The following is a 26557-nucleotide window of genomic DNA, read 5'->3' on the forward strand; positions in this document are numbered from 1 at the left end:
AGTCTCTGACCATCTCTTGTACCATGTCTGCAGTCTCTGACCATCTCTTGTACCATGTCTGCAGTCTCTGACCATCTCCTGTACTATGCCTGCAGTCTCTGATGATCTCCTGTACCATGTCTGCAGTCTCTGACCATCTCCTGAACTATGTCTGCAGTCTCTGACCATCTCCTGTACTATGTCTGCAGTCTCTGACCATCTCCTGTACTATGTCTGCAGTCTCTGATCATCTCCTGTACCACGTCTGCAGTCCCTGACCATCTCCTGTAGTATGTCTGCAGTCTCTGACCATCTCCTGTACTATGTCTGCAGTCTCTGACCATCTCCTGTAGTATGTCTGCAGTCTCTGACCATCTCCTGTACCATGTCTGCGGTCTCTGACCATCTCCTGTACTGTGTCTGCAGTCTCTGACCATCTCCTGTAGTATGTCTGCAGTCTCTGACCATCTCCTGTAGTATGTCTGCGGTCTCTGACCATCGCCTGTAGTATATCTGCAGTCTCTGACCATCTCCTGTAGTATGTCTGCGGTCTCTGACCATCTCCTGTAGTAGGTCTGCATAATAGATAATGAGCAAAGGGGTCCCAGGTGCAGTGGGTGGTAATGGAAAGAATGCCTAGGCACAAGTGGTGGTTAAGGCGGGGCTGTACAGAAAATTTTAATGTAGCATACAGGGCAAGGGGCTTCATAATCCAGGGCCCACCAAAATCCTCAGCACCAGGCATATGATGCTCCTAATCCAGACCGAATGATCAGGCCGCAAAGGTCGCACTTGCAATCGGGCCCTGGTGTTCCGCCACTAATATATTTTTTATAATGGCATACAGTGAAGTAATTAAAAAGTGCCATTATAAAAAAAAACATTGTGACATATTGTCACACAATACACATGGGGATCTGTGATCAAAGAGTGTATTGTGCTATTATTTAATGACACTGCACAAAGCCATTCCATTTCTTTTTGTGTGGGGGTGGGGGCGCAAGTATCTGGTCTTGCTTGGGTGCAAAATAGTCTAGCACTGGCCCTACATGACATAGTACTGTAAATATAGCAATCATATCATAGAAAGATATATAATATGAACAACAGCTTTGTCTGTGGAATGCCGAACGGACAGTCTGACATCCCTCTCCAATCCCTTGTATAAGCCACCATTATATTTTGCGGGTTTGGAATTTACATCAATCCATCTATTTTACCTGCACCACCACTTCAGGGCCAGGCATTTTTTGCCCCAGTGTTTCTTTCAGATGTACCCGGTGGATCTCTTTCGGGGACAATAAGGACCCCTCTGCCTACTGGCAGCAAAAACTTACACCCCAGTACCATATTTAATATTGTCTATCTGTGGGAACCTTGGAAATTGGGAAGCCACCTCCATTGCCTGACCTGCTCTGTTGCTTTTAAATAAATACCATACTACACCTGTACAATACTGTATTCTGATATAATTGTGCTTTATGCTATATATCTACCCCTGAGGAAGGAGACTCCCAGCGCTCCGAAACGTGTAGGGTTAGAAGCTCTATAGCCAATTGGATTTTGTATGGGTGATAAGCTTATTAGCTATTTTGTGGCAGGAAGGTCTGAATTTCACTACATCTGTCCTACCAAATGTTTGTTAAATATTTATCAGTGATGTAAAATATCCCTATAAAACACTTCTATGTATTATGCTAAATTCTTGCATTATCATCCATGCGCTGAGCCCCTAATCTTCTTGCAGGGCGCCAGACGCATGGATTTCAATGTGGATTTTATTAAGCACGTGATTAGTCTGAGGCTTTAATTGGCTTCAAAAAAAGGATGGGCTCGAGGCACAGAGCACTGCGCTCTGAGTCCACCCAGTTGTGTGATAATAGTGAATTAATATTTGCTATTGTCTTCCTGATTCTCCTCCCGGCCAATCAGGAAGCAGGTCCTGAGACTCAACTGGTCAGGGAGTCTTAAAACACACTTCCTGTTCGGCCAGGAGGAGAAGCAACGGCCCCGGAGCGATGAGCAGCAGCCCTACCCTGGATCCTCCTCCTCTGCCTCCTTAGGTAAGGAGGCCTCTGATCGCCACCTTCCTGTCTGTTTTCCACGGGGGAGGGGGCAGGGGGTGATTGCCAGCTTCCTGTCCATCTACCGCGTGGGGGGGGGGAATTGCCACCTTCCCATGTGTCTCCCGTGTGGGAGGTTCACTGCCTTCTTGTCCATCTCCTGCAGGGGGGGTAATGGCGTTGGTTTGCCGCCCCCTCCAAAATATTGAGCACCTGCCACCATTAGCCATTATTATGATATATTTTTTCAACACAATTTAGTTATTGCATGTATACATGACTATACCTGATAATTAGAGCGTTATATCAACCTTTTCTATCTCTCCATCAGGTTCCTCACGGCTGAGATAATTTGTGGCCTGCAGTCCCTTCATAGCCAGGGAATTGCACATCTGGATATCAAACCAGAAAAAATTCTGCTGGATAGCAGTGGACATGTCAGAATCACTGATTTTGGCCTAACAGAAATGGATGTGCATTCGTATCATGCCCTGACGCCAGGGCAGGACTTAGGGTGGTGGGGGCCCCTGGGCTTGAGTCACTTTCGGGCCCTACCTTCTATACATTACCATATTTATTGGTGTATAACACGCGCCGGTGTATAACATGCACCCCAAGTTTAGGAGGGAATTTTAAGGGAAAAAACTTACATTTAAATGTCCATCAATGCAGCTTTATCAGTGTCCATCTACAGCCTTGCCCATCCATCTGCAGCCTTGTCCAGTGTCATTGCAGCCTTGTCAGTGTAGCCTTGTCATTTGCAGCCTTGCCCCAGTGTCATTTACAGCCTTGTCATTGCAGTCTTGAACTTTAAAAATGGCACCACCCAGATACAGAGTCCTGTGTATCTCGGGGGCTCTCGGGTCCTCTCTTGGCAGCTCTCGGCGGATCTCGGTGGCTCTCAGCGGGTCTCGGGTCCTCTCGGTGGGTCTCGGGTCCTCTTGGCGGTTCTTGGCAGCTCTCGGGTCCTCTCGCAGTCCCAAGTGGAGCCGAGAGTACTCAGTTACACCCAGTCCCTGTATTATGTCCATCATAGGGCGGGACTGGGCATGACTGTGAGTGGAGCCAAACCGAGTACACTCGGCTATGTATCTCGGCAGGGCCCGCGGGGCCCCCTATTGGGCGGGGCCCATGGGCTTGAGCCCAGTCAAGCCCAATGGTAAGTCCTGCCCTGCCTGACGTGTTATGCCGGCACTCCATTCTACATGGCACCAGAAGTGAGTATTGGATCATTTTGCTTTTCCCTTCTTCTTGTCAGTAAAGCAACCAGTCACTTACTTTTCTTTTTTGATATTTCTACAGATCCATTTAAGAATGCCATATGGATTTGCTGCTGACTATTTTTCCCTGGGAGTTATAGTCTATGAGATGGCAACTGGAGAATATCCATTCGCCTACACAGACACCGGCTCAGCCGACTACTCAGAAGATGATGAGGTGCTCGTAGACTAAATTTGCAACGATGTTCCAAGTTTCCTTGAGGATTTCAACGTGGATCTTAAGGACCTCATAGTGGACAAAGTAAGTAAACACCATCTGTTACCAGCCAGAAAGTAGCTATTTTATTCATATTTATTAAAGAAGAATTGCCTAATTATTGCTTTTGTACCAATGTTAACCTTTGTTTTTCATATTATTACAGCTTCTATCTTCTTGCGCAAACGCAAGAGAGATGCATGTTAAAGATCTGCAAAGCCACCCATTTTTTAATGGCATAGACTGGGGGAAACTGAAGGCTTGGGAAGTAAGCCCACCATTCGACATGGAGACGGTATGTATAAGGAACCACACATTGGTCCTTCCATATTCTCCCAGCACCTGAGGTAACCATTTCAAAAAGGCTATCATTGTACATATTCTTTAGTAATAATGTTTCTTCTCTTCACTGTTACCACCGATGGACCTGACGACATAGATGAGGATGGAGGAAATCATAGATCCTGACAATGAAGAACTGAATCCTGAGTTATCAGAAGAGGACCAGGAGCTTTACTGTGCGTTCTCTTTCACCAGTAGCAGATGGGGAGAAATGCAAAGGCCATAAGTGTCATCATCTCCCCCTACAAAAGTTGCAGGACCATAGTTTTTTTCCCCACACTATGGAAGAGATGGAAGGCATGTGACCTTCCTGACACCAAGTACATCTTGGGGGGGGGGGGTTTGTCCCCCCCACCCCCTTTATCTTTATACCCCTGGTGTGTTGAAACAGCAATAGGGGGAGGTTGGAGGCTGGAACTTTTAAGTCAGTGTGTAATGATAAGGCAGTCAGTGTGTAGTGATAGGGTAGTCAGTGTGCAGTGTGTAGTGATAGGCTAGTCAGTGTGTGGTGTGTAGTGATAGGCTATTCAGTGTGTGCTGTGCAGTGATAGGGTAGTCAGTGTGCAGTGTGTAGTGATAGGCTAGTCAGTGTGTGATGTGCAGTGATAGGGTAGTCAGTGTGTCGTGTGTAGTGATAGGCTAGTCAGTGTGTGGTGTGTAGTGATAGGCTAGTCAGTGTGTGGTGTGCAGTGATAGGCTAGTCAGTGTGTTGTGTGTAGTGATAGGCTAGTCAGTGTGTCGTGCGTAGTGATAGGGTAATCAGTGTGTCGTGAGTCGTGATAGGGTAGACAGTGAGTCCTGATAGGGTAGTCAGTGTGCAGTGTGTAGTGATAGGGTAGTCAGTTTGCAGTGTGTAGAGATAGGGTAGTCAGTGTGTTGGACTAGCTATATGGAGAGATTGGAGGACGGTACGTTTTTTAGGTGTGTATTGGACTGGCTATAAGGGGAGGTCGGAGGCCAGTATTTTTTTCAGGTATCTGTTGGACCAGCTAAAAGGGGAGGTTGAAAGATGGTACTTTTTTTTAGACATGTGCTGGGCCACCTATAGAGGAAGGTTGGAGGCTGGTATTTTTTTTAGATGTGTGTTGGACTGGCTATAGGGGAGGCTGGAGGCCATGTTTTTTTCTTTTCAGACGTGTTTTGGACCAGCTAAAAGGGGAGGTTGGAGGATGATACTTTTTTTTAGGCGTGTGTTGAACTGGCTATAAGAGGAGGTTGGAGGCCAGTATTTTTTTTTCTTTTTGCCATTTGGCACTAGATGTGTGCAAACCAGCAATAGGGGAAGGTTGGAGGCTGGTATTTCATTTAGATGTGTGTTGGACTGGCTATATGGGAGGCTGGAGGCCATTTGTTTTCTTTTCAGACATGTTTTGGACCAGCTAAAAGGGGAGGTTGGAGGATGATACTTTTTTAGGTGTGTTTTGGACTGGCTATAAGGGGAGGTTGGAGGCCAGTATTTTTTTTCTTTTTGCCATTGCACTAAATGTGTGCAAACCAGCAATAGGGGAAGGTTGGAGGCTGGTATTTCATTTAGATGTGTTTTGGACTGGATATGGTGGAAGCTGGAGGCCAGTTTTTTTTCTTTTCAGACATGTGTTGGATCAGCTAAAAGGGGAGGTTGGAGACTGATCATTTTTTTCCAGGCGTGTTTTGGACCAGCTATAGGGGAAGGTTGGAGGATGATACTTTTTTTTAGGTGTGTTGGACTGGCTATAAGGGAAGGTTGGAGGCCAGTATTTTTTTTTCCTTTTTGCACTTTGCCATTTGGTACTAGAAAAACCAGCAATAATATATTAGACATGGGCGCCGTCAATAAATTCGTTTTGTTCTGTTCCGTTTCGATTCGTAATTAAATTAATTCGTACTTCGTATTTCGTGTCCGAAATTCCGTTCTGTTTTGTACGAAATACGAATTGTTGTTAACGTGTACGAATGTTCTTTACGATGAATTTAAAGGCAAAAACATTGCTCATTATGCTTATTATGACTTTCAGAAGACTTCTGTGATAGAAGTCAATGTAAGTTGCCTGAAGACATCAGTGAAGGACTTTCATCCTCTCTGGGCAGGCTGCCAAGAAAAGAACAAAATGATACAATGTTTCTTCTTCAATGGGCTGATCTCCGTGTGTAGACGTTCTCAGTTTAACCATTTAAAGACTAAATCTTTTCTGACACTTGTTGCTTACAAGAAAAAATCCAGTAGGTCTTTCAAGTTAGTCCTTTTTTTTTCGGTCAACCTCTAGGGAGCAGTAACATTAGCAGCGTGACATACAGCAATGACACCTGCACCGTGATAGAGTGATCTGACACCAGCACCATGATAGAGAGCACTGACATCAGCAGCGTGACATACAGCAATGACACCTGCACCGTGATAGAGTGATCTGACAAAAGGACCGTGATAGAGAGCACTGACATCAGCAGCGTGACATACAGCAATGACACCAGCACCGTGATAAAGGGCTAACTTGCGTTTAAAAGACCTCTGCGCAAATACCGCGTCACATAAAATATTGCAACAACCGCTATTTTATTCCCTAGGGTCTCTGCTAAAAAATATATATATAATTTTTGGGGCTTCTGAGTGATTTTCTAGCAGAAAATACTGGATTTTTACTTGTAAGCAACAGAAGTCTTCTGCAAGTCATAATAAGCATAATGACTGAGATCCGGAATTCGTAAACAAAAGTTTGTATTCCGTACAGAATTCGGACGCACGGCAATTCGTATTTCGGATCCTCCCCAACGTACGAATTTTGAGAAATTCGTACGAATTTGAGATTCGTACGAAACGAAGCGCACATGTCTATAATATATTGAATGGAATAATATGGCATTACTCTCACAATAAATGGATAATTAATTCAAGTGCTAGTAATTTTCCAAGCTTTATTAACACCATACGTTGTATCACTACGAGCACCCAATACTTAGAATAGATTATGTGAGGTGTTGCTGTGATCAAGAGCAAGCCATAAAGTAGATCAGTGCGCCCTGCTATGGGAACACTGTGTAAGTTCACATATGTTTGCAAATATATGCAACAAAAACCTCTGTTGTATCAACATTTTTGCACTAGTTTAGCTGCTAAATGTATTTATTGCCATAAATGTCTCACTTTGGAAATTACATTAGAGTAGAGTTAGGGACCGCACTTTGCAGAGAGGCCTTGACGTGGCAGTGTGGCTTCACATATATTACACAAATATACATACAATGTAAATCTAATACATATTTTTCAAACAGTTTAGACTTGTTTTATTTTGCTGGCTCCGTGGTAAGTGTACTAGGGAATTATGTATTGTATTGTTCTGTGAACTTCCATACTTAAAGCGGTTGTAAACCCTCAGGGGTTTCCACCTTAATGCATTCTATGCGTTAAGGTGAAAAATCTTTTGTGCTGCAGCTGCCCCCCAAGCCCTCCTTTTACTTACCTGAACCCAATCATTCCAGCGACAGGGACGAGCACAGCAGCTCCAGCCATTGTCTCCATCCTCATTGGATAGATTGATCGCAGCAGGTGCCATTGGCTCCTGCTGCTGTCAATCAAATCCAGTGACACGGGAGCCAGAGGGCGGAGACGAGTCCTTCTGTCTGTGTTAATAAACGCAGCAGCAGGACTCGGGAGCGTGCCAGCATGGGTGCCACCAGGGAGAGAGGCTCTCCCTGGGGGCACCCGAGAAGAGGAGTAACCAGGAGCACCGTAGGGGAGGGGGCCCAGAAGGGGAGGATCGGGGGAACTTTGTGCATAATTTTGAATGACAATTGCGCAGTCATTTGACACTGTACCCAAACAAAATTTTTATCATTAGAGCTTTCTTTTGGTGGTATTTGATCACCACTGGGGTTTTTATTTTTAGCGCTACAAATAAAAAAATAACATTTTGAAAAAAAAATGTTTTCTTTGTTTCTGTTACAGAACTTTGTAAATAAGTAATTTTTCTCCTTCACTGATGAGCACTGATGAGGCTGCACTGACAGGCACTGATGAGGCAGTGCTGACTGGCACTCATGAGGTCACACTAATAATGAGGCACTTATATGCAGCACTAATAGGCGGCACTGATAAGCAGCACTGATGGGCACTGATAGGTGGCACTGATATACAGCACTGATGGACACTCATAGGCAGCACCTATGGGCACTGACAGGTGGTACTGATTGGAACTCGTATATGGCACTGACAGCACTGATCAGGAGGCACTGGCAGGCATCACTGATGGGCCTCTGTGGTGGGCTCTAATGGGCTTACCTGGTGGTCATGGGTGGGCATCCCTGGTGGTCATAGGTGGGCATCCTCGATGGGTCTGCACTGATAATCAATGCACTGATTATCAGTGCAAACCCCCCCCCCTGTCAGGAAGAGCAGCTGATCGGCTATCCTCTACTCACGACTAGAGGAAAAGCCGACACATGGCTACATGAACAGAGTCAAACAAACCAGTTCAGCTAGGAAGAGAGCCTTGAACCTCAGCCTCCCCCTTTTTATAGCATAGGTGGTTCATCCAGGACCAAAAAGCTCAGAAACTAAGCGTACAATAGTTAACACTTACCCCGGCCTGGGTGAGCCAACAATTTACTAGAACCAAACAAAGTTCAAAATGCCTACACTCTCCCTCCACCTTTTTTTAAATCCATCCTGGCTGCGACCAACTTCAAACAAGTACACTGCATACAATAAATACACATGAACAAAGTACAGCAAAAACATTACGGCATACTAACATATTAAACACTAGAACAGCATGTAGATTAAATAACTTGAAGTCACTCATTTAAACATAGATATTTGGATTTGGCAACAAGATCTCTCCCGTGATCGAGTGGGTGCTGGTCACCTGATGTACAACCAGGTAGGTATAGTCTGGTTTGACCAGTTCAACCTGGTCTATTTAAATATGGCGATCAGTGTTCCACTCCTAGTAGATCCTATGAAACTGGGCTTCTATGAATTTATTCTGGTACCATAATTCCAGGAGAAGTTGCAGTACGTGAAGTTTCTCCCGGACAGTACGATTATAGATCCTAGGCTGCTCTTTGTGAAGTTGCCTGAACAAGTCCTGGGGCACATAAGGGAACACATACCAATATTTGATAAAACATAGGTATCAAGCTATCTTTGGAGCCAAGATAACCAGCTTAGCTTCTGCCCTAGGGGAACCGACCCATGCAAGAGGTCAGCATCTTCAGGGTCGTGTAATCTTTTTTGAAGCCAGTCTCTGTGTGAGGCAGCAGCAGATGGTGCTGGAGCAGTGGCTTATTCGGGGACCCACGGCAGTGAGATGACAGCCTCTGGGAAGGTTGGACATTCATCCTCATTACTATCGAACATCAAAGTGCTCCAGGACACCTTGATAAATTTATCAGAGCAAGAAGATGATGGCTGCAGTGACTGAGATGAAACAGCAGCAGAGGGAGCCTCCGGGGCTATAAACAAGAGTATCTCTTGGTTCAGAACTGGCATGACCATGGTACTGGTGGAGTCCAGAAAATGTATTAAGGGCATCACCGCCACTGTGGGCCCCAGCAAGACAGCGAGAGGAGGACTTACAGAGTCCTATGAACAGGTGGTTGCTTCGGCAAGGTGCATCGGTCCTGATAAAAAAGCACAGTCCAATCAACCAGTTCAGCTAGATAGAGAGCCCTAGACCTCAGCCTCCCTCCTTTTCATATGACCGAAAATCCTGGGAAGTAAACTTACAATTGTTAGCCTGTTATCCCAGCCTGGGTCAGCCACTAACCAAACACAGTTCAACCAGCATGCACCCCCACCCCCAAAAGAGGGCTGCATACATGTTACAGGGATTAGTGTGTTGCAGTGCCAGCCATTGTTAATGGTACCCCAACACATTGACTCAATGTAATTTCAACACTCATGCATTGCAGTGCACCACAATGCACAACCATACATTATGGTCCACTGTGTCACAACGCAGCACACTAGAATGGACAGGTGTGAACCCAACCTTGTTGCAAATAGTTATAAATTGATCAGAACAGGTGCAACTCCAGTGACTCTTATCTTACGCAGGTGTTTCAATAATTGACTGTTTCTCATATTCCTTTAATTTACTAATGCCATGTACTTTGTGCCACCTGTACAGTTAAAGAGTCAGTCCATCTAAAAGTGATATTTCAGTTATAAGTGGAGTCTGTTTGGCTTAGCTACCCACTGGCTTCTTAGGTCTCCTGTAGTGTCATTACTTTACAATAGTGATCTGCTCTGTTCCTGTCCACAATGATATCCAATGAACTGAATCACACATCCAAGAGAGTTCAACCTCCTTAAATGTGAAGATCTGGGATCCCAGTTCTCTTTGCAACATATGAGAAACAGTTGGGTGGGAAACAGTCCTCCATCATTACTGGAAAGTTTTTTGTGGAGTGACCCCCCAAAACTGACCATACATTGGATCCTCCTATACTATCGTAACACTGCCTGTGCTCTCATCTTGTCCAGGAAATTGTGGGGGGGGGGGGGGGCGGGGGGTCATTGGGGCATTTATTAAGCAGATCTAAAAATGTATGCAATTATTGTAGCTAATAGGATCTCCAATTGTCAATGCAAATCACGTCAGTTTTCTCTCAGGTTGACCAGACACCACGAGACGTATTATAAACCTGATGCATTTGGCTGAGCATCTCAAAGTGCCTTCTCTGTTTCTAGCTGAAGAATGCAAAGAGGGCCTTTGATAGGATATATTGGGGTTATTTGAAGCAGTTTCTTCTCAAATTTGGATTCCAGGGCAATATTTTATCAGACCTAAATCAAAATGTAATGCATCCAGTCTCCAGTCTCTGATGTATAGACTGGATGTATCAACTACACAGGATATGTATATACAGTAAGTATCATTAACTACAGGTTAAATCCACCTGGAGACTAGATGATGATGCACCAACTATACAATCCATACATATGGGTTATACATTGGGGGCATGTATATAAGATCTCAGTGGTCCCTGAAGAAATCTGCACATGGACATTTGTATATTACTAATTAGAGATGGCCTTGCGGTTCGCCCGGCGGTCAGTTCGCGGCGAACTTTGCTTGTTCGCGATTCACCAAACCGGCGGACTTCTGCCGCTGTTCGTGTCGGCCATATTTGTTTACATTGTGAAGAACTTTGACCCATGACACATCCATCATGGGGTACAGGACAGCCAATTGAGACATTTCAGCACAAGGACATACCCCCTACCTTATAAATAGACCTGATCTGGCGGCCATTTTACATTCTGTTTTTTGTCAGTGTAGGGAAAGGACGCCTTGTGGAGCAGGGACAGTCAGTCTAATCACTAACTAGCTAATTAGCTATACTATTAGGTCCACAAAAGTCCTTTTAAGGACTGGTATAGGTGTACAGTATATAGGGTTGTAATACACTTATAATATACTTTCTTTCAAATATAGAAAGTATATTATGGTGCACCTTTGTGCTGCTGAGTGCTGACCGATTCTGCAGCTGTCTTTTATCAGTGTAGGGAGGGACAGTTTGGTGTTTGGAGCAGGGACAGTCTGCAAATCAGTAGCTACTAGGTCCACAAAGGTCCTTTTAAGGACTGGTATAGGTGTACAGTATATAGGGTTGTACACGTATAATATACTTTCTTTCAAATATAGAAAGCATATTATACTTCACTGCTGAGCTGAGTGCTGACTGATTCTGCAGCTGTCGTTTCTCAGTGTAGAGAGGGACAGTTTGTTTTTTGGAGCAGGGACAGTCTGCAATTCACTAGCTACTAGCTAGCTACTATTAGGTCCACAAAGGTCCTTTTAAGGACTGGTATAGGTGTACTATTTGGTGTGCAGTATATAGGGGTGTAATACACGTATAAAATACTTGAAAATATAGAAAGCATAGTATAGTGCATTTCCACTGTGCAGCATTGTGACTGCTGAGCGGTTCTGCAGCGATACTACAAAGAGTGACAAACGCATTTAGAAAAAAGTATTGTAACTGGTGTGATAGACCAGTGGCCCCCCAAAACGACAGATTGAAGCGGGGTGTTATATACCTTCTTCCACATACATACTGCACTTCTCTAGAGACTTTTGTCACAGGGTCATTTAAAAAATGACAGGCAGAGGAAGAGGCAGGCCCTTCCGCAGGGGTGGTAGTAGGGTTAGGGCAGAAGCAACAGGCTTGAGCCAAAGTGGCAAATTGCAGAAGGTGCGTTCGATTACATCAAAGGACGCACCAGACTTGGTTGAGTGGCTCACTCAGCCTTACTCTTCTGCACCCTCCTCATCCTCTTGATCTGCACCCTCTTCTTCACACTCTGCTGTGTGCACGCCCAAAGACACTACCACCACCACCACCATATACCCTCCCGTTGAGTCACAGGAATTATTTTCCAATCCATCACAAGACATTGCCGATGCGCAGCCACTCTTGGCATTGGATCAGGAAGAGGAGGTAACAACAACCGCCACTCAGCAGTCTGACGACAGTACCCAGATCAGCCCAAGGAAGAGGTTGGTCCCCGTTGTTGCTGCCTACTCCGAGATCTCTAATTATACAGCGGTAGGGAAGGCGACGTCGATGATGACGTGCCAGTGATGTCACGTGGGTGCCCACAAGAATGGAAGAGGAGGGGAGTTCAGAGGGAGATATATACCAGCAGATAGGGAGGAGAAGCAGGCGGAACTTAGATTGCACAGGAGGGACAAAGCAGACTGCTAATGTATCAGGAGCGAGGCATCAACCATGTACGGTCACATCTGGCGCTCCCAGGACACCAACACATGGCTCTACAGTGTGGGCTTTTTTTTTTTTTTTTTTTTTTTTTTTAACATGTCCGCTGCTGACAATAGCGTTGCCATCTGCACCCTTTGCAGTCAACACATAAGTCGCGGTAAGCCCAACACTCACCTAGGGATGACCGCCTTAAGAAGGCATATGAGCTGCCATCACTGAGCCCAGTGGGAGCAACGGAACCCACAAAGCCACACTCCAGGCTCTCACAGTCCAGCCTCGTCTTCTACTTCTCCTTCTCCTCACAATTGTCCTCCACTCCACCTTCCATCATGCTGTCCTCACATTTTTCCGGAAAAAGGCAGGCTTCCATGGGCCAAATGTTCGAGCGTAAAAAAAATGATGACGCCGGATAGTCAGAACTGATAGCCTGCTAACTACTGCCATATAAACTGGTGGACTCGGAGGCCTTTCGAAAATTTGTGGCCATTGGAACACCAGAATGGAGGGTCCCAGGAAGGAAGTATTTCTCACAGAAGGGTATCCCAGAGCTATATGGCCATGTTCAGCGGCAAGTGAATGTATCTCACAGTGTCGGTGCCAAGATACATCTGACCACAGACACGTGGTCTAGCAAACACGGGCAGGGAAGGTATATCACTTTTACTGTCCACTGGGTGAACCTTCTGACGGCCGTCAAGCATGTAACCCGTGGCACCCGTGTAGATTTGGTTTTACCGCCACGGATTGCATGCAGGCCTACCTCTTCTTCTCCTCCTCCTACTCCATCCTCCCTCTCCTCCTCGGCTGACTCCTCCTTTTCTGCTGCTAGCGTCTCTTCTGCTGCGCCGCCCAATATCCCCAGAACCTATTCGACATGCCAGGTGAGACGTTGCCATGCTGTGCTGCGTCTGTTGTGGAAACCAAGAGCCACACTGGCCCGGCACTCCTTTCAGCTTTGCGTTCACAGGCAGATCAGTGGCTAACACCGCTCAATTTGACAGTTGGTAAAGTGGTTTGTGACAACGGTGCCAATCTGCTTAGCGCATTGAAACAGGGCAAAATTACACACGTGCCATGCATGGCAAAGTCTTAAACTTGGTCATGCAGCGATTCGTTGTCAAATACCCTGGGGTCTAGGACATCTTGCGGCAGGCAAGGAAAATCTCGGCCCAATTCAGAAGATCTTACACGGCCATGGCTCGCCTTGCTGACATTTAGCGGCGACACAATCTGCCGATCAGATGTCTTATTTGCAATTGCCCGACGCGATGGAACTCAACCTTCTATATGCTTGATAGGCTGCTCCAGCAGAAACGTGCAGTTAACGACCTGCGGCAGAACAGGTTCTGGGGAGCTTGGTTTTTTTTCACCGCACCAGTGGCTGCTCATGCACGACGCATGCAGACTTCTGTGGCCATTTGATGAGATCACCAAACTGGTCAGTCACAGCCATGGCACCATCAGTGACATTGCACCTGATGCCTTCTTTATTGAGCGTGCATTGCGTCGTGTCATTGATCAAGCCGTGGAGGAGCAGGAGCAGGAAGATGAGGAAGTCGCAATGCTGGATGAATTCCCGGGGGGCTACTCTATCTGAGACAAGTCAACAACAGGAGTCTGAAGAGGAGTCAGAGGAGGATGGTGCCGGGGTGGATGAGGAGGAGCAAGAAGGGATCCCTGTTGTTGTCCGTGGATGGGGAGAGGAGAACAAAGAGGACGACATTATCTTGGATGATGAGCAGGAGCCAGGCCAGCACACCGCTTCCAGTTTAGTGCAAATGGGGGCCTTCATGCTCCAGTGTTTTAGCAGGGACCCCCGTATAAAAAGCATAAAGGTCAAGGACCAGTACTGAGTGGCAACGTACTTAGACCCCCGGTACAAACACAAAATGGCGGAAATGTTACCACCATCACAGAGGGCTGTTAGAATGGAGCACTTACAGGCCTTGCTTCGAGAAATGCTGCATTCGGCTTTTGCGTGCGCTGGCAGAGGAGGAATTCCCACTCCCAGAGAAAGAGTTGCGGGTACCAATCCAACAGCGCCTGCAAGAAGAGAGCGGTTTGAAGATGTGTTGGTGACTTCTGATGTGAGATCATTCTTTCAGCCGACCCATCGACAGGTGTCATCCAGATCCAACATCAGGGAACGCCTAGACCGACAGGTGTCTGACTACATCGGGTTAACGGCCGATGTGGACTCTCTGAGAAGTGATGAACCCCTGGACTACTGGGTGGGCAGGCTTGACCTCTGGCCAGAGCTTGCCCAATTTGCAATGGAACTGTTGGCTTGCCCCTCGTCCAGTGTCCTGTCCAAAAGGACGTTCAGCGCAGCAGGGGGGATTGTGACCGATAAGCGCACTCGCCTAGCTCACGACAGTGTTGACTACCTCACATTTATAAAAATTAATGAGGCATGCATCTCGGAGGAATTCAACACATGTGACCAGTAGACCATGTATATACATAACTCTATAAACGATTTATTTAATCAAGCACACTGACCTTTTTTCTACCTTTGACTCACTTCCTTGTACAAAAAAAGCACACCGTACTATATGCCCATACCCTCCAGTTTGAAGAGGTTGAGCGGTGTCATATTTTTGGGTCCCGCAGCAAGTTGCTGGTATCAGTGCTCTCTATCACGGTGCTGGTGTGGTGTCAGTGCACTCTATCACGGTGCTGGTGTCAGTGATCTCTCTCTATCACGGTGCTGGTGTCAGTGCTCTCTATCATGGTGTTGGTGTCAGTGCTCTCTATCTCGGTGCTGGTGTCAGTGCTCTCTATCACGGTGCTGGTGTCAGTGCTCTCTATCTCGGTGCTGGTGTGGTCTCAGTGCTCTCTATCATGGTGCTGGTGTCAGTGCTCTCTATCTCGGTGCTGGTGTCAGTGCTCTCTATCACGGTGCTGGTGTCAGTGCTCAGTCTCTATCACGGTGCTGGTTTCAAACAGTGAGGGAGATAGCAGCGGAGAAGCCAATCAGCAGGCAGTACCAGCACCATGGCTCTGGACTGGCACCTCCGGACCACCGCAGTGGAGCCCTGCATAGGTGGGGGTAAGGCAGAGGGAGGGGCTCAAGCACAGGTTGGCACACTGGGACACTGGCACAGGACTGCACTGCCCTGACTGTGACACTGATCATCTCCTGCACCCCCTTCATAGCCTGGCCTGACCTTGCCTCTCCTCCAAGGCCTTCATGTGCTCCTGAATTGTCAAAATTTCACAGAGAAATAAACAATGCTTGTCGTTGTCGATCCCAGATTCACTTAATACTTTTGTTATGTCAGTGTCCATGTTGTGGGACTATGTGTGCACAGCTAGTAAGTATTTTGTGGCTGAAAATATGACCTTGAGGTTTTTAAGGTTCGCCTGCCATTAAAATCAATGGGGTCATCCCATCTTCGGAAGTTTGGATCCACCAGCTGCCTGGACTGATGGCAGTCTCTGCCTCTCAGTGAGCTGCTGAGATGGCGCTCCCTACCCCTCCATAGCTCAGCGCTCCTATGAGTATGGAGGAGCATTGAAGTAGAGATGCTGGCGAATAGATAGCAGTGCTCCACTTGGGGAGGTGAGAGAACCGAGACATCGGGGGTGTTTGATGGCTCGGTTAGTGCAGAGGCAGTGGGGTACAGATGCAGCGTTGGTCTGATGCTGCATCCACTGAGGTAAGTATGAGTATGGGGAAAAAAACGGATTCCCACACTTCTTTTTTTAAATCCATCTGGAGACTGAATGATGCTGTTCCAACTGCCATATATATACAGTATATTTTGCCTCTGTGGTCCCTGTAAAAATGTATATATGGGCATTCTTTTCTTTAATAAATCACAGGTTAAACCTACCTTGAGAGCTTTTCCATACCAGGTGAATAAAAATGTATTGTATAACAGCATTGCAGTATTTATAGATTGGCTATGTCACCTCAATGTGCTGCTTTCAACCTCTTACATTTTCAGCAATATAGGAAGCTTTTACTGAGCCCAGAAATACCAATCAACTGTCTGGGGAAGTCCAGCCAAAAGTGGTCTTTGTGGAAGAATTGAAGTCAAAAAGCCATACCTCAGATATGGAAATGAGCCTAAGCAACCCAGCAACCCAACTATGCATGAAAATACAGGAACTGGGCCTCACGCGTTCTGGCTTACAAGCCTTGATCACAGCACTTTTTCACATTTGCCTACAACTGCTGCTCAGTAGTGTATGTCTAGACGCTACACATTAAAGGTTAGGTTCACCTTTTAGGAAAACATAATAAATGCACATATTTTTGCAGAGAAAAAAAAAATGTGCATTTATTATTTTTTTCCCTCTGGAGCCTCCAAAGCATTGCACCTGTAATCAGTGGATCAGGGTTGCAACGTCAGGACCCTGCTGACAAGAGCCCCACAGCTTTCAGTCCATACCTACAACACAGGCTGACTGTTTACAAGCTAAAGGATTTTTTTTTTTTTTTTTTTTTTTATTGAACTACCAGAGCATTAATGCCCTTACCGTTCATTGAGAACTACAAGCCATCAGCTGCACGGATGATGGAACTTGTAGTTCTCTCATCCACACATTACTATGAATGAATGTCGCGATGTGTGGGCGGAGCCCCGCACGGCCATGCTATTTTCAAGTTGTGACAGCAGGTGCAGGGAGAAGATTCCCAGGCAGCAGTTCTGGAGCACATTATATTTGAATAATGGGTGTAACATGCTCTGAAAGAACTCACCCTGTAAAGCAGGGGTCTCCAACCTGCAGCCCAAGATGGCTATAAATGACAGACAAAACTGTGAACTTAAGTATGTTGTTTTTTTTTGCCATTTTTGGTAAAAATGTGTTTACTCTTGATGAACTCTTGATGAACGCATGCGGCCAAACGAACATTTTTTTTTTCTTTACTGGAGTTTTATCTCCTCAAAGCAAAATAGCCCACTCTTCATAATCACTCCTTTCATGTCATCAGGTTTTGGCAGTAGCTATATTTGAGAGCAGCCATTTTCAAGGATGAAGCACACAAATGGCAAAATTAGAATCAAAATATCCAATGAGCATCTTGAGAATTCATTGAGAATTTCGACTCCATCCATCGAACCAGATATTGGTGTGTTTGTTTATCAAAATCAGTGTCATTTATCGCAAACAGATTTATGGTGCCCTTTTTTACTTTTAGAATAAAAATGTTATTACAAAAAAATGTAAGTTTTATTACTAAGCTAAAGTGCCTTGAAAAAATATTTCTACCCCTTGACATTTTCCATATTTTATCATGTGACAAACAAAAACGTAAATTTATTTTATTTTATGTGATAGACCAACACAAAGTGGCACATACCGTATATACTCGAGTATAAGCCGAGATTTTCAGCCTCTTTTTTGAGGCTGAAAGTGCCCCCCTCGGCTTATACTCGAGTCATCGCTGTCTGCCCGCTCGATCAGCGTGTCGAGCAGACAGACAGCGGCCATTCTATTCAAAAGCCGCGCCTCCGGCTCCGCCTTCGCCTGTGATAGGCGGAACACTGAATTTCCCAGCAGCCTGTGTTCCGCCTATCACGGACATCGTATCATCCTCGTACTACGGACGAGGATGATACGACGTCTGTGATAGGCGGAACACAGGCTGCTGGGAAATTCAGTGTTCCGCCTATCACAGGCGAAGGCGGCGGCGCAGCTTTTGAACTTTACAATGGCCGCCGACGAAGAGGGCACGGGACGGAGGCAAGGCAAGGCACGGCACGGCACGGGACGGGACGGGACGGGGGCAAGGCAAGGCACGACACGGGACGGATGCAAGGAGGCAAGGCACGGCACGGGACGGAGGCAAGGAGGCAAGGCACGGGACGGAGGCTCGGGACAAAGGTAGGCTGGACACACACACACACACACACACACACACACACACACACACACACACACACACACACACACACACACACATGGATGGAGACACACACAGGGATGGATGGATGGATGGATGGAGACACACACACACACAGGGATGGATGGATGGATGGATGGAGACACACACACACAGGGATGGATGGATGGATGGATGGAGACACACACACACAGGGATGGATGGATGGATGGACACACACACACACAGGGATGGATGGACGGACACACAGGGATGGACGGACACACAGGGATGGACGGACACACAGGGATGGACGGACACACAGGGATGGACGGACACACACACAGGGATGGACAGGCATGTCTCACCCTCGGCTTATACACGAGTCAATAAGTTTGCCAGTTTTTTTGGGGGTAAATTGGGGGCCTCGGCTTATATTCGGGTCGGCCTATACTCGAGTATATACGGTAATTGTGAAGTGGAAGGAAAATGATAAATGATAAATGTTTTTCAACCTACCAAGACATGGCATTCCACCCAAACTGATAGGTGGGGCAAGGAGAGCAGTAATCAGAGAAGCAGCCAAGGGGCCATCGTAACTCTGGAGGAGCTGCAGAGATCCACAGCTCAGGTGGGAGAATCTGTCTACAGGACAACTATTACTCAAGACAGCTTGAGCGGAATTCCGTCGGCAAAACCAGCAGACCTTTTTCCGACCATAAATCCGATCGTGTGTACGTGGCAATAAAATGGCCAAGTCAAAGTCCAGCCCTAAATCTAATTAAGACTCTGTGGCAAGACTTGAAAATTGCTGTTCACAAATGCTCTCCGTCCAATCCGACAGAGCTTGAGCTATTTTGCAAAGAAGAATGAGCAAAAATGTAGATTGATCTTGGTTGCCCAATTTTCATTAAAGCTTTCATTTTTTTATACCTACTCATGTGTCTTTTGCCATAGGCCAGCCTGAACTTGTGGGAGGAGTCTGGAACTATATGGCCCTCCTCCTCTGCCAGGTACAGCATTGGCTCCTTCTCCTGGCTCCCACCCACCGGGTTCCCCCATACTTTTCTTTCTCCATTTTCATACTTTCATACATTCAGGGTATGTGTAAGAGAAGTCTGGCTAACAGACGCATGCCTGCGCATAAGTACGGGCGCACCAGTGTAAAGAAGGACTTGCATTGGCGCGTGCGCGCACACAGGTGCACGGACGCGCACACAGGTGCACACTAACGCACACGCGCACATATGGGCGCCAAGTAGTTATTTAAACTGAGCACTGACATGTGAACTTTGCTGAGTGGTCTTTCAGCTAGTGCTTGTTAACCCGATCTGTTCCTGTTTTCAGTATCTTGACCCGGCTTCACCTGAACCTTCTCTTTGACCTCCGCGTGCCTACCTGATCCCAGCTTGTGTTTGACTCTGCTATTGCCTGATGCTCTTGTACCTTGCTGCCCGTCTGTGTACCGAACCCAGTCAGTGTCCTGTTTCTGCCTCTGCCTTTTGTCTCGGTACCTGCTCTGTCCGGCTGATGATGACCTCCTGGCTTATGTCCCAGCTACGCCTCCATCTGCTGACCCAACGATACGGAGCTCCGATCCTCAGAGCCTGACCAGCGCTCTACAGCCATCTGGTTCCTGTCAAGGGCCGGCCAGCTCCGTCCACTATGTTGGCCCTCATGCCACTCTGTGTCCTTCACTCCCTGTCACCACTATAAGGGGTGACGGACAGGAGGTGCAAGAGAAGCCCTCGCTACAGCTCACTCTCCACCAGGTACGTGACAGCATGCCTTCTTTTCAGGTATACTGACCAGCCAGGCCAAGGCACACCGCAGGTCTTGGTAATTTAGGGGTTATCGTTTCAATATGAAGACAATATGAAGACAAGGATAATATACCTACATGCCTTGAAAAAGTATTCATACCCCTTGAAATTTTTCCACATTTTGTCATTTTACAACCAAAAACTTAAATGTTATTGGGAATCTGAGCATGTGTGATTTTTGGCGTGTCGGAATTGCATACACACGATCGGAATTACCAATAGAAAGTTTTTCCGTCTGGAAAATTGAGAACATGCTATCAATTTTTGGTTGGCGGGAATTCGGACAGCTAAATTGGAGCATACACACGGTCTCATTTTCCGATGAAAAGCTCTCATCGGTCTTTTTCTGGCCGGAATTACGATCGCGCACCTGTTAAGACTGCCTTTGACCAGGAAAGGAGTATGTCGACTAACCTGCGAAACTTCCCCAGGTCAGAGGAAGCCAAAAAAACTAAGATAGCTGCATTGAGCACCAAACTGGGACCTATACCAAAAGGGGCTGACGACAAGATGTCTGAAATGTCCCGGACCATCTGGCCGGTAAACAGCAGTCTTGATACCTGACCTGATTCCCTTCACTGGAATTAAGGGACCAAGCCCAACCCCTGAAAAACAACCTCACACCGAAACCCCCCCCCCCTCCACCAAATGATTTGGACCAGTGCACAAAGTAAGGACCATAAAGACATGAGTTTGGGGTGGAGGAAGTTAACTTGCCTGCACAGAGTCCTGACCTCAACCTGACAGAGTCCTGACCTCAACCTGATAGAAACACTTTTGGAATAAACTAGAATGGAGACTGCGAGCCAGGTCTTCTCGTCCAACATCAGTGCCTGACCTCACAAATGCCCTTCTGGAAGAATGGTCAAACATTCCCACAGTCACACTCCTAAACATTGTGGACAGCTTTCCCAGAAGAGTTGAAGCTGTTACATCTGCAAAGGGTGGGCCAACTCAATATTGAACCGTACGGATGAAGACTGGGATGCCATTAAAGTTTATGTAGTTGTAAAGGCAGGCGTCCCAATACTTTTGGTATTATTACAAAAGAAAAAAAGATAACTAGAATACCAGTCAAAGGGAAGCTGCTTTCACTGGACCAAACAACTGGCCACTGCCCTCCCCTACAACTGGCCTTCACAGCAAGGAGCACATGGAAGAGCAATGCATGCAAAACAAAACCTGAGAAAATTCCCAGCTCAACTCACCAAGCAGTCTGCAACCAACCAAATTATCCCATGTAACAGTTTGTGTTAAAAACAGAGGTTTAGTTAGCACACATTTGCAAATACATGTCTAAGCTGCAGAGCCATTCCAAGGCACCCAAATATTATCTGCAGTCCTAATTCTTTAATCCATGAGAGTCTCCACAGTGGAATCACATGCATTCTAATGGATGGATGGAGGGCAGGTGACCCTGGAGGGTATAGATGGGGCATTGCCAGTTGTTTGTTACTGATGTAATATTGAGGATGCGCTGGACACCTTTGCTGCCATTGTGCTATGTGCTGGGTGCCCAGTGTGCCCCTGTGCCTTTAAGGAGGACTGGGCTCCCTCCAATTACACACGGATTTATTACACACATTTTTTTGGTTTTGTTTTGCATGCTTTCACAGCACACATGTGGTGTACCAAACACAACTAAGTTCAATTAAAGCGGTAGTAAACCCGCAATGTTTTTTTTTTTTTTTTTAAACCTGCAAAGCAAAAGGCATAATGAGCTAGTATGCACCGCATACTAGCTCATTATGAAATACTTACCTTAGAACGAGGCCCCGACATCTGGCCCGATCCACGCCGAGGGAGCCGACATGCTCCCTCGGCGTCTCTTCCGGGTATCGCGGCTCCGGCGCTGTGAGTGGCCAGAGCCGCGATATCGTCACTCCCGCGCATGCGCGCGGGAGATTTCAGTCCGGCCGCACGAGCGATGCCGGATTTTCACGGAGAGAACCCCCTTGTGCGCATGCGCCGCTGCAGTCAGCGGCGCATACCGAGGGGAATATCTCCTAAACCGTACAGGTTTAGGAGATATTTTTTTTACCTACAGGTAAGCCTTATTATAGGCTTTCCTGTAGGTAAAAGTTAAAAAAATGACCATACAACCACTTTAAGTTAATACATAACATCTTTAACCACTTGGCCTTGGGGAGGTTTACCCCCCCTTCATGACCAGGCCATTTTTTGCGATATGGCACTGCGTTACTGTAAGGGCCGGTTCACACAGGGGGCGACACGAGGCGACACGACTTGCCGTGCCACGACCTGACAAGTCGCCCCCGTTCTGTACAATGGAACCGTTCTAAGAGGAGCGACTCGAGTCGCTCCGACTCAGAAAAAAGGTTCCTGTACTACTTTTGGGCGACCTCGGGGCGACTTGCATTGACTTCTATACAGAAGTCATTTGCAAGTCGCCGCTGAGGTCGCGGCAGGTCGCGGCGAGGCAAGTCGTGTCGCCTCGCATCGCCCCCTGTGTGAACCGAGCCTAACTGACAATTGCAGGGTTGTGCAGTGCGGTACCTAAACAAAATGTATGTCTTTCATCCCCACAAATAGAGCTTTCTTTTGGTGGTATTTGATCACCTCTACAATTTTTATTTTTTGTGCTACAAACAAAAAAAGGCCGACAAGTTTGAAAACAAAAATGTACTTTACTTTCTACTATAAAACATATCCATTAAAAAAAATGTAAAAAATCACATTTCTTCATCAATATGTATTCTGCTACATATTTTCTGGTTAAAAAAAAAAATCCCAATAATGCTACGTACACACGACCGGACTTTCCGGCAGACTAGGTTCGACGGTCTTCCTGGCGGACTTTCGACAGAGTTCCGACTGAGTTGCCGAATGAACGGACTTGGCCACACGCAATCACACCAAAGTCTGACGAATTGGAACGTGATGACGTACGACCGGACTAGAATAAGGAAGTTCATAGCCAGTAGCCAATAGCTGCCCTAGTGTCGATCCTAACTTTTCGTCCGTCAGACTAGCATACAGACGAACGGATTCTTCGACCGGATTCAAGTCCGTCGGAAAGATTTAAAACATGTTTTAAATCTAAAGTCCGTCTGAAAGGTCCGATGAAGCCCACCAACGATCGAATTGTCCGGCAGATTAGTTCCGTCGGACCTAGTCCGTCAAAAAGTCCAGTCGTGTGTACGCTGTGTAGCTTCATATTTTGCTCCCCATCGTAGAATGCTCCGGAAGTAAGGTTGCAGACAGAAATTTCGCACTGTGCATGCGCGATGCGTTCCAAACACTTGCACCATGCGTTACAGAGGATTTGCGACAATGCTGTTCAGTAAAACCGTCAGATAATGTCATGAAAATGAGGGGAGGTAATCGTGACGTTAACTTTACACAGAGTGACGTTAACTTTAGACGGAGAGGAGAGTGGCGGAGAGAGAGCGGGTAACCGTGGCTCGGGGAGGGGATTACCTCCCCTCACTTCCGTGACGTTATCTGACAGTTTCACTGGTCTGCATTGTCGCAAATCCTTTGGAACGCATGGCGCAAGTGTTTGGAACGCATCGCGCATGCGCAGTGCAAAATTTCTGTCCGCAACGTCACTTCCAGAGCATTCTACAATGGGAAGCAAAATATGGCACTACAGCAGCCTAAGCGTATATTGATTTGTTTTGCAAATGTTCTAGCATCTACAAACTATGGGATATTTTTGACATTGTTTATACTATTTTCCCCTGATAACCTCTGGAACAACCTTAGGCTCCCAGGGAACCCTGGTTGAGAAACCATGCTTTAACCACTTCAGCTCTGGAAGGTGTTTACACCCTTCATGACCAGGCCATTTTTGCGATACGACACTGTGTTACTTTAGCTGATAATTTCACGTTCATGCGACGCTGTACACAAATATAATTGATGTCCTTTTTTTCCACACAAATAGAGCTTTCTTTTGGTTTTATTTGATCACCTCTGCAGTTTTTATTTCTTTGCACTATAAACAAAAAAGACAGACAATTCTGAAAATAAACAACCATTTTTTTTGTTCATTTCTACTATAAAAACACATACAATAAATAAAAAATAAATAAAATTGAATCTCTTCATCAATTTAGGCCAATTTGTATTCTGCTACATGTTTTTGGTAAAAAAATAAATCCCAATAAGCATATATTGATTGATTTGCACAGAAGTTATAGTGTTTACAAACTATGGGATAGATTTATGAACTTTTTATTTATTTTTTATTGTTTTTACTAGTAATGGCAGCGATCAGAAGATTTTTAGTGGGACAGCGACATTGCGGCGGACCACATTTTGGGGACTAGTGACACCAATACAGTGATCAGTGTTAAAAACTGCACTGTACCAATGACACTGACAGGGAAGGTGTTGACATCATGGGGCAATCCAAGGATTAACTGTGTTCCCTGGGAGTGCTTTCTTATTGTGTGGGGGATGGTTTAATTGAAGAAAGACAGAGATCAGTGTTCCTGCTTAGCAGAAATACAAAATATCTGTCTTTCTTATTAGCAGAATGGCGATCTGCCTTGTTTACATAGAACAGGGGTCCTCACATTTTTTAAACAAGGGGCCAGTTCACGGCCCCTCAGACTGTTGGGAGGCGGGACTATAGTTTAAAAAATATGAACACATTCCTATATACACACCTTATTTGTAGTGCAAAAAAAAAGGAAAAAAAACAATACAAAATTTAAAATGAAGAACAATTTTAATCAACATAAACTTATTAGGATTTCACAGACTCCCTTCATCACAGAACTCCTCCTCCCCATCACACATCCCCTTCCCCATCACAGGCCCCCCCTCATCACAGACCCCCCCTCATCACAGACTCCTCTCCATTAAAGTACCCCCATCATAGATTCCCACTATCAAGAAGCCCCCATATCAGCTCCCTCCCATCATAAAGCCCCCCCATAACAGACCCCCATCACAGAGCCCCCATCACAGACTGCCCTATAACAGACTCCCCCATCGATATTACACTCTTATACTCGAGTGAGCCGTACCTTCCATTACTAAAACAGCGTGTGTCTCCTGCTGTGTTATGCAGTCTGTTCGGCCGTCCATTGTAACTGTGATAGATGGGACATTGATACAGTTTCCCAGCATTATATTGGTGTTCCGCTATCACGGACGAGGAGGAGGCGGGGCTTTGTTACAATGGATGGCCAAACAGACAGTATAACACAGCGGGAGATGCACGCTGTTTTAGTAATGAAAGGTACGGCTCACTCGAGTATAAGCCGGGGGGGGGGGGGGTTAAAAAGCCTAAAAACATGGCTTATACTCAAGTATATACGGTAGTTACATAGTTGGTAAGGTTGAATAAAGACACCAGTCCATCCAGAGTGAGTGTGGGTGCGTCTCTACAATTGTCGCTATCCCTGTACATTGTATCTCATTAAGATGCTCGTCTATTATATTATTATTTATTTAAGGTACCCATATAGCGCTGTCAATTTACTCAGCACTCTACACATACATTGAACACTCACATCGGTCCCTATCCTCAAGGAACCCACAATCCAAAGTCCCCAACTCACATTCATATACTAGGGCCAATTTGTTTTGGATAGAAGCCAATTAACCTACCAGCATGTCTTTGGGAGGAAACCGGAGTACCCGGAGGAAACCCCACACAGGCACAGGGAGAACATGCAAACTCCAGACAGGTAGTGTCGTGGTTGGGATTTGAATCAACGACCCTTTTTACTGCTAGGCGAGAGTGCTACCCACTACACCACTGTGCTGCCCCGTAATTGGGTGTATTTACTAAGGGCACATAGACTGGGGACTTCTCCTCCCAGCCAATCAGGTCCGGCGGCCATTAAGGTCCTAGGACTCCCGGCCAATCGGGTCTCAGGACCTGCTTCTTTGTTGGTCGGGAGGAGAGACAGGAAGACAGTGAATATTATTTTTATTCATACTTTGAATGACAATTGTGCGGTCATGCAACACTGTACGCAAACTACATTTTTCTAATTTCGTTTACACAACTTTAACTAATGACACTGGCAGGGAAGTGGTTAACATTGAGGGCGGATTGTCACTTGTCACACGTTGCAGATTGTCCATTTGCCACGTCACCTGCCACAAGTTGTGGATTGTCACTTGCCACGTCACCTGCCACAAGTTGCGGATTGTCACTTGCCACGTCACCTGCCACACATTGCGGATTGTCACTTGTCATGTCACCTGCCACATGTTGAAAATTGTCCATTATCACCTGCCACACATTGCGGATTGTCCACTTGCCAGGTCACCTGCCACAAGTTGCAGATTGTCACTTGCCATATGTTGAAAATTGTCCACTTGCCACGTCACCTGCCACCCATTGTGGA

At 46.2% G+C, this 26557-nt stretch overlaps 1 protein-coding gene across 1 annotated transcript in view; it reads left to right on the forward strand.

Annotated features, from left to right (window-relative positions):
- Nucleotides 1-3957: 3957 nt before the first annotated feature.
- Nucleotides 3958-26557, forward strand: part of USPL1 (ubiquitin specific peptidase like 1) — a 143342-nt gene continuing 120742 nt past the window's right edge. The window contains exon 1 of the mRNA XM_077484487.1: nucleotides 3958-4054. Within this exon, the coding sequence (XP_077340613.1) occupies nucleotides 3958-4054 (97 nt within the window). The remainder of the gene's footprint in view (nucleotides 4055-26557) is intronic.

Source organism: Lithobates pipiens, unplaced genomic scaffold (genome assembly GCF_037356315.1).
Source record: "Lithobates pipiens isolate NorthernLeopardFrog02 unplaced genomic scaffold, aLitPip1_a1.2 Scaffold_16, whole genome shotgun sequence".
NCBI lineage: Eukaryota > Metazoa > Chordata > Amphibia > Anura > Ranidae > Lithobates > Lithobates pipiens.